Raw genomic sequence first — 15993 nt, forward strand, 5'->3', positions numbered from 1 at the left:
GCATTATATTACGTTAAATAGGCAACCGGTATAAATGTTTTCTTTTTCCCCCAACAGGGACACTGTTCTGCAGAAAACATGATCTCTTTGAAACAGGCCATATGACAACACTGCTGTACTAAAGCTTTTTTCAATTACCTAGATATTTGATTGTGAATACAAGCCTGACAATGCTGCACATGCCCAACAATTATAAAGATATAATGCATGTTTGCATTATGTTGCTTTCTACGCAGCACAGAATACAAAAAATAGAATAAAAACAAAAGCATCTCAAAACTAATGGGCTTCCTTAGGAAACTGGTTTAAAAATGATGCAGAGTGGCATAATTAGTCTTCTAGTCTCCCTCCTCTGCTCTCTCTTTCTTTAATAAAGTGGATTTCAGCCAGCCCCTCAGCTGCAGTGCTCCTGTCAGACTCCCAAAAAAGACGCAGCGGAGATCCAAAAGCTGCCTGCTAGCTTCCCAACCTGCGCTTTCCCCCACAGCTCAATAAAATCCACATAGGACATGCATCAGGCAGATGTGAACTAATCGCCCCCCTTAATTACAGCAGCCTGGGAAGACTGCACAAGCTGCATAAAATAAGAACACTACTAATTCCAGACGTTAGATGAGTCAAACACAACTCTCAAACGTCACAGCACATGCTTAATAATTAACAAGAGACAGATGCATGTAGGCATTTGTGTAAGCATCCACAGAGATCCTGTTTGTCATCCTAGTCCAGTCCCAGAGGAGAAGCTGAATGTCTTTACCCGGGGTGTAGCACAGAGAGCATTAAGGCACACTTTGCTGCCGGAGCAGCCCATGGTCCAACAGTCCAGAATCAGTGAAAGACAGCAGCTCAGGTGAAGGAATCACCACCACCTCCACGCACGACTGCTCTCTCTCTCTCTCTCTCTCTCTCTCTCTCCCTCTCTCTCCCTCCCTCTCTCCCCCTCCCTCTCTTTTTTAACAACAGGGGGATGACTGGAAGGAGCCTTTCTATTGGTTTACCCTCCTCCAACCACGTGCCTCTCAATGTCTTACATATACCATAATGTCACTAATACTGGAGCAGCAGCAAAAACACTGCATTGTGCACATGACCAAGAAGCAAGTCATTGCACAGCCACCACAGGCACAGCAAAAAAGGGGGAAAAAAAAACAGATTCTGACAGAAAGCTGATTGAGTGGCACTTACTAAATTGCAGCATGTTATAGGAGAGGACTAGAAATGACCTTTTCACTGAGGGACAGCAAGGGAGTACAGTGAAAACAAAGAAGTAGGCATTATACTGTACTGAATTTATTATTCAATGGATATAATCTTTTAAAACGCTAACACATTGCTCACCAAAAACTAAATGTGTTGCTTACTATTTGTGTACCACAATGAGAGATCAAATAAGGTTGTCATTATTAATCTATATACTGTAATAATATACTGCACATGCTATATACACACTGAAAACTCACCGTCATAACTGATTCTAATGCATATAATTCTCAAAGGATGCATTTACATACTGATAAATAAACTGCATTATTTTTTAACAGAAGCAGTCCTTTAGATTAAGGCCGATAAGCATCCTTGCTGTACAATGTTTCACAAACAAGTGATATGAAGCAGCCCAGTCCACCTTGCTGAATGCCTGACTTTGCCTGTAACCATTTCATGTCAGCAGCTGTACATTCTCACGTGACAAGGTCCAAGCCCCTATTATTAGGGTAATAAATTTTTAATACATTCCACTGGCAGGCATCTCCCCCTAAACAAAATAGAATTACAATTGTGCTCATATCATTTTAAGCTATTATAGCATATGTTGTATATCTGTAAATATAAATGTCTACAATTCAGAGATAAAAAAATAAGATGTACATAAAATCTGAGATCAAATTAACAAAGGGAATAAACCTCCGTGTATAACCATCTGATCTGTGCTCTACTGCTAACTGATACCTCACTGCTTACTTTCAGCCAGATCAATAAATGGTCAAATATAAGCATCGGTATATAATCTAAACCATTTTTCAGAGCAAGATGTAACTAGATCAGTGTAACATGAAGCATGGACTATGAAAGATTACATGCAGCTATTGAAACCCTAAAATCCTTATTATATATAAAAAGGATTAAAAACCCACATCACCCCCTTATAATGGTAGTTTTTAAAAAAATGAATTCAAGATAAATAACCATGGTTTTTCCACCCTTTGTGTAAAACTGTCCATCATCCTACAGCAGCTTGATCAGATTGAGATCTGGGGAGTTTTTGGAGGCCAATTAACACCTTGACAAGTGTGACTGATCCTTCAATTCCTGAACAATTCTGTAATGTGACAGGGCACATTATCCTGCTGAAAAAGGCCACAGCCTTCAGGGAATACCACCATGGAGTGTACTTGGTCTACAACCATATTCAGGTAGGGGTCAAAGAAACCTCCACATGAATGCCAGGACCGAGCAAAACACAGCCCAAACCATCACACTGCCTCTGCGGTCTTCCATAGTGCATCCTTTTCCTCAGGTAAGCGATGCACACATACACACCCAGCGGTCCACATTATGTAAAAGATCACATAATTAATCAGACCAGGCCACCTTCTTCCACTGCTTCATGGTCCAGTTCTGATGCCCATTGTTGGCACTTTTAGCAGTAGACAGGTCTGCCTCTACGTAGCCCCGTACACAGCAAACTGTGATGTGTGTGTTCGGGGTTTTTTTTTTTTTTTTTGCACCTTTCTTTCATAGTCAGCATTAACATTTTTCAGAAATTTGTGCTACAGTAGCTGTTCTGTAGAATTAGACCAGGCATATCACTGAGACTTCATGACCGTCACTGGTCCACTGGTTGTCCTTCCTTGGACCACTTTTGGTATGCATAATAGGATCTCCCAACAAAACCTGCTGTTTGGAGTTTAGCCAACAATTTGACCCTTTTCAAAGTCGCTCAGATCTTTACGCTTGACTATTTTTCCTTCGTCAAACAAATCAACTTAGAGAACTTGCTGTCTAATATATCCAAACCCTTCACTGGAGCCACTGTAATGAGAAAATCAAAAGTAATTCACTTCACCTGTCAGTTGTTTCAGTGTTATGGCTGATTAGTGTAAACACACACACACACAAACCCACGACTGAGGGTGTGTGGAAGAACACACAATAAGCAGACTAGCATGGTCAAACTTGTCTTTCTAGAAACTTACGTATAAAAAAACAATTAGGGCATCAACAAAACAAACAGCACACACACATACCACATTCCAACAATCAACAACCCATGCAACAAGACGATAAATCTCTAACACTGGTATTGCCAAGTAAACTTAGACTGTCACCTTCTAACAGCCTGACTGTCATTTAAACGTAACTGTCACCTTCATAAATGTTTCATGTCATGATTAAGTGATATTATATTAATCGATCAACATAACACAACTATAAGGATTGTTAACATGACAGAAAAAGAGCATACCTGTATGTAAAGGTTTTGCACAACAACAGCGATGGCTTCAAATCTGCGGTTGCTGGCAACAAAACTGTTCTTCAGCTGCTGGATGGTTTGGTTCTTTTTCTCACACAGAGCCTTGTAGTACTCCAGCCCTCGTGGCTTGGTCTCTGGTGGCACCAGGTCCGGATGACCGTTGGCGTGGCCTTGCTGCTGGCTCCGTGAGCTCCCCTTTGCTTTGCTTTTGTCAACTGTAAGAGAACATCCATTTATTTTTGATGCAGCGTTCAGCATGCTTTTCCTTAGACCACTTTCTAGCTCATGCACCTATGTTAAGCATGTATCAGAAGCGCCAGTGTCCACTGTCTGCAAGCTCTCCGATGTTATACACTCAAGGTGTCCTGTTGAACAACCTGTACCCCAAGCATGATGTCTATCTCCTAATCCATTTCCCTGTCTGCAGACAGACATCAGAGAGCTCTTATTTTAGCATGGCCGTGCCACACTAGTTTTGATTTACACAAGCTTTATAAATACAACACTAGGTCATAATAATAGTCAGAATGAGGGGGAGGCATTACCAGCATTACAACACGAAATGCTCAGCGATAGAGAAACTGCTGAAAGGATAAAAGCATTACTTTCAAAAAAAGTTACACTCTTTAAAAAACTCAAAAGATTATTCAAGAATTATTTGATTCACAAAACAAGGTGTTCATGAAAATAAATAAATAAATAAATAAATAAATAAATAAATATCCAGGATGATTTTATTTTACTGATTCCATGATTATGATGAAGATACATGATTCAATAATTAACATTTAGTATTTTAGCCAGAGGGTTTTGTTAAATCTTGTATCAAAAAATAAATGCTAATAACCATATTCCATAAAATTGCTTATTTAATTTTAAATGATTTTTCCACAGCAACGTTTTATCTTCCTCTTGTAATGTATTAATAGATCAACTGTTAGTTCCTCCTTTGATGTCTAACAAGTACAACTGGGGGAAATAATGAACTGTATGGTCACCAGTTCTAAGCCTAACCTGCTAATCACAGTTGGGGAGAGTGGAAGGCACAAATATGTGTTTTTCAATTCTTCTCCCAGCCTCCTGTGGCATAAATAGTAGCAGCATAGTACTTTCTAAATCCTTTACTTTCTTAAACAAACAGTTCACAACCTTCCATGACAGTTTCGTTCCGGTTCACACCCTTAAAACTAATATTAAATGTTCATACTGGTTGTAGTGTAGGAACCGGGAACACTGCAAACTAAATGCAACAGATTCGGGTAGGATGCTAATTCACTGACATGGATGTTATGAGATGTTAAATAATTTAATAGGTGCTTATTATTTAAACATTCCATTCCATAGATCACATTAATCCATCGTTCTGATTAAAGCAGAGCTCTTAAAAGGTTACACATTATGCGCACAACATAATTCAGTAAACCTGAACAGCTGAACTTTTATATAAATCCTTAATCAATGTAAAAGGTCATGGCAGTGTCGATTATTCTTTCATGGCAGTGTCGATTATTCCTAAGGGTTGATTCTTTGGAAAGATGAAAATATCAGTGGCAGATGCCTCTGCCCATGTGGAATATTGGCAAACATTCCTTCCAAAAGTAAGGAACATGTTGTGCAGAGGTTTCATAATTTGATCCATAACTGTATCATGGCTGGTGAATGTTTGCAAAAGTGAATTCAAAGGATAGTGCCTCTTGCTCCCTCTACTGGTCATGATTTATCTTCATGCTGTACAAGAAGCCAGGAATGAAACTGTAGAATACTAATACTGAGTGTGAATGTGTGTGCGCACGCGCGCGTGTGCGTGCATGCGTGCATCCAGATACAGAGTTGACCTTTACACTGTGCTGCTGAAGAGATCTTGTGTATAGCAGATCATCATAGCTTGTGCTGTAAAGGTTAGGTCTGTCAGTAAGCTTGGTAACCTGTAAAGTAGCCCTGGCATATCCAAGATGACCTTCTTGTTCACAACATAAAAAGGTACAACATTTTGCTAAGACTCACAGCAGCTTCTGAAATTCTACAGACACACTGGCATTCAGCATGAGGTGAATGTAGCTTAAAGACCGTGTACACACTGGGGTCCAACAAGCCCTGAGGACTGAATGCTGTCCGGCAGCCAAACCCAGTAAACAGAGAACGCCATGGGCATCGCCATGGTGAGCTCAAGGATGGCTGGCTTCCTGTAGGCCAGTAGCCAAAAGCCAGGGAGGGAGAATAAGTAGAGGTGCATAAGGTTAGCACCATGCCATGCCACTGGGATGGCACCCTGCAGGTTAATGTTAAGAAATGCCAAAGCCACACAGGAAAGCAGCTGGTGTGGAAAGAGCCCCTGTAGAGACACTGCTACCTCTGTGCCCATTAGCAAGAAAATGAATACCTCTTCAGTTCTATGCTACTTATTTTTTTTTTTTTTTTTACCTAAACTCACTCGGAGTGTATTAAATAATATGTAAATTTCCCTGCTGGATAATAATATAATCCGAATAAAGGATCATCTTATCTTATCGAGGACTTCACAACAATACATAACAGTACAAGCACTGTTCAAACTGTGCAAGACTCATTTTATCAAGCTGAAATTATGAAAAAAGGTTCTTAGTTGCATGGTGAAAGGCAATGTATAAAATGAATTATGTACTGTATAATACGATAGATGTTTGGAGTGCTCATTTTGCAGCTCTCTCATCAGTACAAATTTGCAAAGACAAGCAATCTCACAGGGAATACAAAATAACTAAGGAGCGGACACAATAAGTGTGTGTTAGAATGCTTATTTATTCCACAACAAACTCCTCACAGTAAAATCCAACACTGACATTTAACACTAGAGTACCTCAAGATGCCAAACGTAACAAGTGTATTGTGACTTTTGGCCTCCAGAGGTCTCACGCCTTCAAATATTTGCCTTGCATACTGCTCTGAACTTACCCACAGCTATTTACCTCAAGGCATCCCCAGAGTGGAAGTTGCCAAAACGATTTATATGAAAACAGACAAGACTAAAATTCAGCCTTAGGCACCTACTGTACTATCAGCCAAATACCTCAGGGAAGCCTTGAATCTGTACTTGAAGTAAGTGGATCTACATGACCAGGGGTCATAAAATGATGTATTTGGTCAGCTGCTTTGGTTTGAAAGACTTTAAGTGCGAAGAGATCTCTAACCTTGATGATCTGAGGAGCAGTCGGTCAGTTAATATGCACTCTGCCATGGCTGCTGAAGGCTGCACTTAATGTCATGCATGAATAATGCTACTCAATTAAGTGTTCAGGTTCCCTCTAATGTCGGTGTACACATGGGGATAAAATTTCAAGTCTAAATTCTACACAGTAAGGAGAGATTTGGAGGTAAAAAAACAGTTATGAGGTGCTAATCTAGTCTGTGTCCAGAGCCAGATTATCCAGAATCACAGATTACGGACCAGAAAACTGTCCTAAAACCTAGAAAACTAGAGCAGCTTAAAATAAATAACTATCACAGATGACAGAAAGCTGTTCTAAATGATTCACGCTGGTCTTGCAGGCGTGAATTATTCATACAGATCCACTTTGTGTCAGAAATAGCAGTGCAAACAGAGTGCAATCAAGACTTCCATGGAAACACAGGTGCCATATTCACAAATTCACATCTTATCTTGACCTGAAAACTTCTTCTAACTGACACTAAAAGCTCCTAACCAAGGATTTCTCCATCAAATCTGTTTATAAAACTGCAGTGAGAAATATTTGTCTGAAGATTTCCTATAGTAAAGGTAGAATGGATCCGGTTGCTATAGGTGACCGAGTGATTCAGGAATCAATAATTAATACGGTGAGTACAGAAAACAATGCTGAATGTCATAGAAATGAACTGTTATTGACCTCGCATACAATAAGAATGATCTACATTCTCCAATATAATTATGTTTGTAGACTCTTTTGTAGTGTATCTATGGTTTTGTTGTTTGTACATTAATAACACTATTAGATACATAGATGTGTGTGTTATGAAGTCAATAATCATTATGATTTCTTTTCATTACTGTAATATAATAATGTGTATTGGTAAGGTTTTCATGAACAAGCTTTACTGGCAAAGTGTAAGCCAGTCATTTAGAAAAAATTCTGTCATCAGTAGCAATGATTAATTAATAAAGTCTACAGAAGCACTCAGTTTGAATTATTTTATGACTTGTGCATTATATTTAAAGTTAATATGTCTTGCATAGCTACAATTGTCAAGTACACAAGTAGTGTTTAGGTGTGTAAACTTTGATCTCTGGGCATTACTAAACCTTGATCTCTAATGCATTACTTGATAGTGAAGTGAACGCCCTTATTCCACGGAAATACTCCTGCAATTGACACAATGCCTTTTTTTTTTTAAAGCATTAAGTAAATCAAACAACAAATTATTCTTACACATAAAAAATAGGATCAACACACCCATTTTTATAAAGAGGTATTGGACGAAATCTACTTATGAGTCTACACTGAAAACAATCAAAATTAAAAATAAAACAAAATGCTTCTTTATATTAAAGAAGCATTCAAATAAATCCATTAAAAAATGAATCAAATAAATCCATTATAAAATGTTAGAATTACATGGAAAGATCTTCAGACTGAAAATGATTATTCAGTTTATTGAGGCCACAACAAACGGATTGAAGTATCATGGCCTTAAGAGTCTTTAAGAAACTAAAAATATTTTCTTTATGGCACTGCACTTTCCTGCTAACACTGAAAAGCTTAGGTGTTCATAAAGAATACCCATCCCCTTTTACTCGATTTCCACATTTCCCCCACAATGCATTATTCAGTGCCATTTCTAGCATGTTAAAGAGGTTTTTATATTCGTCACAGAAGAGATGACGAAATCACTGCTTTTGTGTCACTTGGGGATTGCTCTACCAGTCTGAATGGACAACAGCTGTCCCACAACAGTTTGTTTACGAATTAAAATCTCTTACTATATACCCTACATAATATAGATACTTAAACAATAAATGAAGCTATTTTATGATGATAATTCCTATATGACTCAACGTACAAGAGTAAAGGAATCGTCTCTTGCTACTGTTGCATCTATGTTGCTCATCAGCAATCTATACGTTTCTGCAAAGCTGCTTTTCGTAAAGGTTTATCGTAAAAAGCCTGGTACAACTGAAATTGAATTAAAGTAATGTGTTTAATATCTGAGGCTTAAATACGAGGTCGCTTGAAGCCTAAATGCACTGTAAAAATTTGATTTGCATATGAATAATCACCATAAACAAATCAAGTATGTAAATGTACTACTATACACCATCAACAAGGTTCATCAACATCAACAAACCAGTTTATGCAAAGCATAGATTTATAGAATTATACAAAGTTAATAAAAAAAAAATAGAAGGGACTAATTAATTCTGATTTGCTGATTTTGATTATTTAAAGAGCAATTCACTCCACTAAGGACTGCCATCACTAGGTCTATTTTAATTCAACAAGTGACTTTAAACCCTTTCATAAATCACCCAGTTTAAATATAGTGACTTTCCTAGCTCAGTAAAAGAGGATTAAATAAAGTCTAAATAAAGAGTCCTTATTTGGCCATTTGCTATACAAAGGAGGAGAATCAATCCCAAATTTAGAATGATCCTTTTCTATGGGAATGAAAATGTTTACAAATCCCTCAGTTAATACAACCTAAAAAAAAAAATCTTCTTACAATCTAGTAACCAAAGAAGCTTTCCAGAACTGTATCAGAATAAATATACAGGTAAACAGTCATCAAATTTGAGGAAAATGTAAGCTGGGAGGGAAAAAAAAAAACAATGTGTTCTTATAGCTAATGTAAAAATGGGAGAAAACACTTGTCAAGTGCTCCAGAGAGTAAGTGGATACACAAGCATGTAGATGAGCAGTAAAAATGACACACTGAGCCAGTGAGAGCAAAGTGTCAGATTAAAAATAGACTCCTTTGCAAGCACCTTGCAAAAGATACAAACAAATCATTCCAACACACACCTGCTTGAAACACCACCGTGTTCTTTTTGAAGCCAGATAGCAGCTGGAGCCTCCGTAGTAAACCTTTAGCAGTCAGCTTCACATGGATGTTGGACAGGGAAAATTTGGGAGAGAACAACATTGTGCCGGCGCGAAAATATATTAAAATATATTATATCCACACTCTACTATCAGGATCTATGATGCAAAACAGGATGAAAAGGAGCTTCAGTGTGAATCCACATGTGCATGGTTCAGAGCATCTTACAAAAGTTCAGTGAAGCAGTGAGCTGCAGGGAGGCGAAGAAAATAACAGCAGTTTTGAAGACAGCAAGGGAAAATTAAATTCCGCTTCACAACAGTATCAGTATATTTCTTCAATTTTCTCCTTGCTTGCTGAAGCCTAGCCAAACCAGACAAGGATATTTTGGCAGTGAAGCTCCTCTGACGTATGCAAGGAAAGCAGACAAGCGTAATCCACCCAGATCAAAAACAGGCTTTCATCCATCCATGTTGAGACAAAGCTCTATCCGCATCTCTCCATGGCACTGCCACTGTGGAGGATGCTAGAGGAGAGAGGAGGGAAGTGGGAGGAGTGAACAGCACTGCCTGAAGCGGTGACGCAGGCCTCCCTCTCTCACACCTTCCTTCTCACTCGCTCTCTCCTTCTCGTACTAGAGCGAGCGCGAGAGGATAAAAATGGCGGAGGTCAAAGCAACATCTCACAGCAAGGCTGTGGCTGCTACAGAGCTGAAATCAGCCATGCTGCTTTCTAGCCAACCTCCATATAAACAGGACTGGCTTCTATCCTAGAAAGCAGTGGGTTAATTAATTAAATATTAACTAATGCCCGAGATATTAAATATATATTTATAACAAAAAATAAACAAAATTAAACTGGTGTGACAATGCACAGGAAAACTAACACAACTAAAGCATTGGGTAGAGAATAAATCAAATAAAGATGAATATTAATAAATCATTTGGCAAGGAACTGCAATAAATCCACTAACAGGGGAAAAAAACTATACACTAAATACACTAAAAAGAAATAGACTTAAGAATAATCTTGCATAACATTTCCAAAACTAATTAAAAATAATGGCATACAGTGCATATATACAATAAAATATAAGATTTTAGATTCAGTGTTTCAGATTTTAGATATCATAAGTCATTGATATTTAATTTTTATTAAATGGATTCCAGCACCATTATTTCTATAACATCCATAATACACAAAAGTGAGAATTGATAAATTGTGCAAGGGCAAAATGCCTGTCCTATTATAAGAGTATCCATAGAATCATATACAATGTGTCCAGACCTGAAGCAAACACAGCCTGCACTCTGCTGCAGTCACAATTTCATGTCTTAAGTGTCTGCAGGAAGAATGTGTGGCTAGTTGCTGACACCAGCAAACCCTGCCTATGTACACAAACCAAGCTGTTTCAACAAGCACTAATTTTAGGTGCGCACAAAGACTGCCTATAATGAGTGCTTACAATGTTGTGTTCTAACAAACAAGTACAGGAAAGAGAGAATTGCAGAACACTGACATTTGACCAGGATAAAGCATATACTACAGCAGAATGAATTAATTAAAGCTATAAAAAGGACTGTTACTGTGTGCACTGCTCAAGATTAATTCAATTTTGCTAGCCAGACATGTAACTCCTACACTCATCCTGAATCCATAAATTACTAAAAGAAAACCAGCGACAGATCTGCAAGATGTTAATGCCTGTTCCGAGCAGCTGATGTGTTTATGCAGCATGTTTATGAGAGCACGTAAAAAGGTGCGCTCACATGGCTGTATCTGTGTACCTCATCTCAGATGGGTCATATGGACTTGGCTGCAGAACACAGCCCTCATGCTGCTGAGACGACAACCCGGTGTAGAGCCCACACAGTGAAAACCACCTGCTACTATAATTCATACGAAAACACACGAGTGATTCAATGCCCATGCTGCATATCACTACAGCACACATACACCTTATCCTCTTACTGTGCCAGGATGAAAATGAACAGCGGTGTTGTGGACCGGGATGATGATGATGATGAAGATTGAATGGATTTTAATCTGCCAGCTGAATGATTTATTTTTTGTCAAGGTGAAAATTGATAAATTGGTGCAGAATTAGGAACAGACTGTGTAACACCAAGAGAGCATTTGAAAAAAATCACTGATTAATCAGTTCCTCCAGGATTTAATAACTGCAGAAATTAACAATTCATTACAATCGGAGGGACATGGAAGTTTTTACAGCATATTTTCCACAGATTTGGGCCAAGAGACATCATGTGACGTCATCACAACACACATTCAAACAAAGCCCTCTTTGATTCATGTTTGTCGAGCATGAATACAGCCGTCACAAGCACTGACTACAAATTTATCCTCGTTAGTAGTAGTTTAAAAGAAATTATGCTTCTATAATTCTAGCAGTTTTCCAGAATTTGTGATGCAAAGTTTTTTTTTTTTATGCTGTTTTCTTGTGCTGCTGCTGCTACAAAAATGCATTTTTTACCACAACAATCATAAAAAAAATCTCTGCAAAAATCCTGGAGTAACGGATTAAAGGATTTCAAAATGACATTCATCACCCTTAGTCCAATTTACTGACCTAAAATAAGTATGTCAGTATTTTTTTTAAATTATTATTTCAGTGTTTTTTTAACTGATACATGAAGCAATTTGTACATTTACATGTACAGCTTAATAACAACGACTTCCTTGTAAGCACTCACCTGAAACGGTAGCAGGAATTCGAGCAGGTCGTGATGAAACAGAGGGTTTCGGTACACTTACTGCACACCTCCCAGGTGTGTTTGACAGTGAAGATGTTTTCTTGTCTCCTGCAGAAATATTCACAGCACAGGAAAGATTTTAAGCTCACTTTACATGGCCAAAGTAAGAACACAGGCACAGGAGTACTTCTTAAACACAAACATCAGTACTTTGACAGGTAAATTTTAAGTAGGGAGAAGAGAATGAGGGGAAAAAACACCCTTTAACACGATGCCATTAAATAATAATTTCCTTAAAAAAATCATGAATGTTTATAGATGGAATTTGTTTCTTTCTTGTGGCAGCAACACAAGACATTACAACACTGGAATCTAAAATGGTTATTAATATACCGTGGTCTGAATGCATTATTTCATTAGAAATTGTGATCCAGTCAATGAACAAAACATACAAATTATCCAGAAGGAATTTTATGTAACTGGACCTTTGCAAAATTTTTATTTAAACCCCCACACAAACTTTTTCAGACACTTTTATTTATGAGTATAGAAAAACTGCTATGAGAAACAGGTTTGCTGCCACATACTGCTCTTATTTTACATAAAACTGTCAATAAATAAATAAATAAAAACCAAAACCAAGTGATTTACAACAAAAGTCTGAACACACAAGCACATGCATGCACACAATCAATCAGTATACACAACGATTTTTTTCTAACACTCAACATCTACCTAATGCTTTTTCCCCATATTTACATAATGCACTAGATTACACCACATGACTTTTACAAGGAAAATTTAAAGATTTGTTGAATAATTGAGCTAAGGATTGGGTCTTCTGCTGTGCAACTAGGGTTCTGATTTTTGATCTAGGGTTCTAGATTTCTAAGAGTCTCAGTATTGCTGTGGCCATCAATATGATTTAATACGAATAATAGTTTTGCTAAAGTGTCCTAGGACTACAAGTGCTTTGATAACTTTAGTTGATCACTTTAACAAGACAAGACTTCGTGTTAAAACGAGACTGAATTTCCTGGTTACAGAATTCTCACAGAGTTTATCCTTCTCACCTCAGGCTTGCTCATTAGGAAAAAAAATATATAAAAATTTATAAATGTAAAATTTATAAAAAAGTGTCTTTAAAAAGTATCTGTAATTAAAGTAAATGTAAACTAAATCAAATCAACAATGTATTAAGTAACCATATATACCATGCATAAACATTAAAAAAAATAATACAGGTGTATGCTCCAACAGTACAGATTCTATGTAAATTCTTCCAGAATATTAAATTCTATTCATCTCTGATGGTCTACCGCAACTTACTTCTCTGTAGTGAAGTCTTAGATTTTCCATAACAGGCAGCTAACAAAGGAATGATACAGAAGCGATAGGATCCAATGAGGAGGCATGTCAAGAGAGTGAGATCATATTGAGAGCCTGCACTGAATTGGGGGATCAGGGTTGAGTTGTCAAAAACGTATAAGGAAAATTCACTCCAGGTGCAGCTGCGGAGGCCCCCGGAAGCCAACATTAGTAGTATGTATTTTGTAACTTCAACGGCGGGCAAAGAAAATAAGGTAGTCCAGGATACTTGTAGCTTCTGGTGATGTATGGTTGTGTCGATTTCTCACTCCCTCCAAATGAACTGGAGTGGAACAAACCCAGCCTGTTAGACATGTGGGATTGAGGAGCCCCACTCCTAGAAAAGCTTGCCGATCCACCAATGAGGATGCAGCATAGTAGTGAGGATGCTCCGGGGGGGAAAAAAAAAGCCTCTTTGTCTGAAAAGGGCTCCCCTTCTCTGTCTGTGCGGACAACACTGGCCTACTTTTCATCTGGCCTTACAGCCACAAATTTACAATTAGACTTATTTATGACTCTGTCCAAAAGAAAACTGGATTTTATGGGTGAACACTGTAACGATTGTTATCATTAATCAGAAAAGATCATTCCTGTAAACAAACATGAAACCATTTAAGTATATGTCATATTTGTGTTAATCCTAAAGAAAAAAAATGTAATTCATCAGAGCTTAAAAGAGATTTAAGATTCGAGCATGACAAAGTGGGTCAACAACTAAACTGTAAGGATGATCTACACAGTCTACACTGACTAGTTATATTGAGCACTGAGTATTACTATTTCACTGGCAACATATTTTTCATAGGACATAACACACAGATTGTGGACTGTCAGTGTAAAGCATGCACAGGGCTATACTTGATGTTGAACTGAGCACATTTCACGCTTCCAGTTGGAGCAGTAACTCAGACAGAGCTATTTATCTATTTTTACCCCTCAGAGTTTGTATACACTGATGTGTACAAAGCAGTATTTGACAGACCGGAAAATGAACACCACTCTTGTGATCAAACAGAAAATACACTGTGTACACAATGCACTGTAAAATTCTAAGAGAACAAATGTCATTTCAGGCTCCTGTACTCTCCGAAAATCCATTTTAAAAAGCTATTCACACAACCCATTTAGTGAAAGGATAACCAAATCATTACAACACAAAATGTTTAGTATTTTCAATGTTGTGTTAGGAATTAAAATGAAATTGGTCCTTGATCAATCCTATGAGCAACACCATTTGAAATGAAAGCTCTACTCAGTGAGCAGAGCTATCTGACTCTACAATGAGTCAGAAAAGAGTATGGGAAACTATGTGGGCATTGGAGATGAGGGATATGCCTACTGATCTTGTATACCCAACTACTACATGGCATATTGCACAACACATGCACTTCCACTTTATTTATGACTATAATTTTGAGCACTGGATATTTATTTTATACACACTACCAAAACTGCTCAACGCACATGTTTAAACTGCTAATCTATAATATTTTTCACACAGATAATCAGTACAGAAATCCCAGCCTCCCAGTCTGTAAATAAGAGTTATTATATATAAATATATATATATATATATATATATATATATATATATATATATATATATATATATATATATATATATATATATGTATATATATATATATATATATATATATATATATAAAAATTCTTTCTTCTTTGTGATATTTTGTAAATTTAATGTGTGCTTTAAGTCTTGTGCTGCTCTGCTCTTGTATCAAGTCCTAGTCCTCCCTATTGCTCTTGTGTTGTGGCTGTTCCTCAGGGAGATAAATAAAATGCTTTTTTTCGTTCATATTATTCTCTACTCATATGTGTATTGCACTTCAAAACCTACCTTCATAAATAAATTAATCATATCATAAAATATTAAATCACAGGTCTAGGAGAATAAACTGAGTGCATCATAAGCAGCTTCGGAACAAGCATAAATAAAGTCTCACCAGGCTTGGTGAGTCCACTGATGGTACTCAAGCTTTTGACTTGGGTCCTTGTCTTCATGGGCAGTTTTGAGGCTGATGAATGTGGGTGGCCAGCTGTAAGAGAGAATCTGGAAACGGTTCCCCCTGAACCCTCGGCTCCTGAACCTTCAGTAACACGCTTGGTTGGATTACCTACATCAAAAAGTGATAAACATTGTTAGTGATGCTGTAAAGCAATAAGCATTTATGTAATGCAAAACACATAACTTTAAGCGCATACATAGTGAAATGCACGTGCTTTCTGAAAGAAATCAAAATTCAGCTGTCCTTTCCAAATCTCTGAAAATAACAGTGCTCACAGACCACAACTGCTCTCTCTCTCTGTTTATTAGTACACTACAGTAAGTAATGCTACTGCCAAAATAGCAAAGTAGTCTAGATTCATTTTCTTACCTTCACCTAGAGGAGCAGTATTTAGGAAAAC

General features: G+C 37.5%; 1 protein-coding gene across 6 annotated transcripts in view; it reads right to left on the reverse strand.

Annotated features, from left to right (window-relative positions):
- Nucleotides 1-15993, reverse strand: part of mtus1a (microtubule associated tumor suppressor 1a) — a 29685-nt gene that overhangs the window by 6835 nt on the left and 6857 nt on the right. For 2 of the 6 annotated variants that reach the window (XM_058398003.1, XM_058398001.1), the window contains exons 4-6: nucleotides 15531-15701; nucleotides 12199-12306; nucleotides 3464-3687 (exon numbers count right to left, since the gene is read on the reverse strand). In XM_058398003.1, coding sequence (XP_058253986.1) covers nucleotides 3464-3687; nucleotides 12199-12306; nucleotides 15531-15701 — 503 coding nt within the window. Of the gene's footprint in view, nucleotides 1-757; nucleotides 917-3463; nucleotides 3688-9465; nucleotides 10004-12198; nucleotides 12307-15530; nucleotides 15702-15962; nucleotides 15981-15993 lie in introns of those variants that run through there. The other 4 variants (XM_058398004.1, XM_058398006.1, XM_058398005.1 and 1 more) reach the window with 4 other exon arrangements.

This window comes from Hemibagrus wyckioides, linkage group LG08 (genome assembly GCF_019097595.1).
Source record: "Hemibagrus wyckioides isolate EC202008001 linkage group LG08, SWU_Hwy_1.0, whole genome shotgun sequence".
Taxonomy (NCBI): domain Eukaryota; kingdom Metazoa; phylum Chordata; class Actinopteri; order Siluriformes; family Bagridae; genus Hemibagrus; species Hemibagrus wyckioides.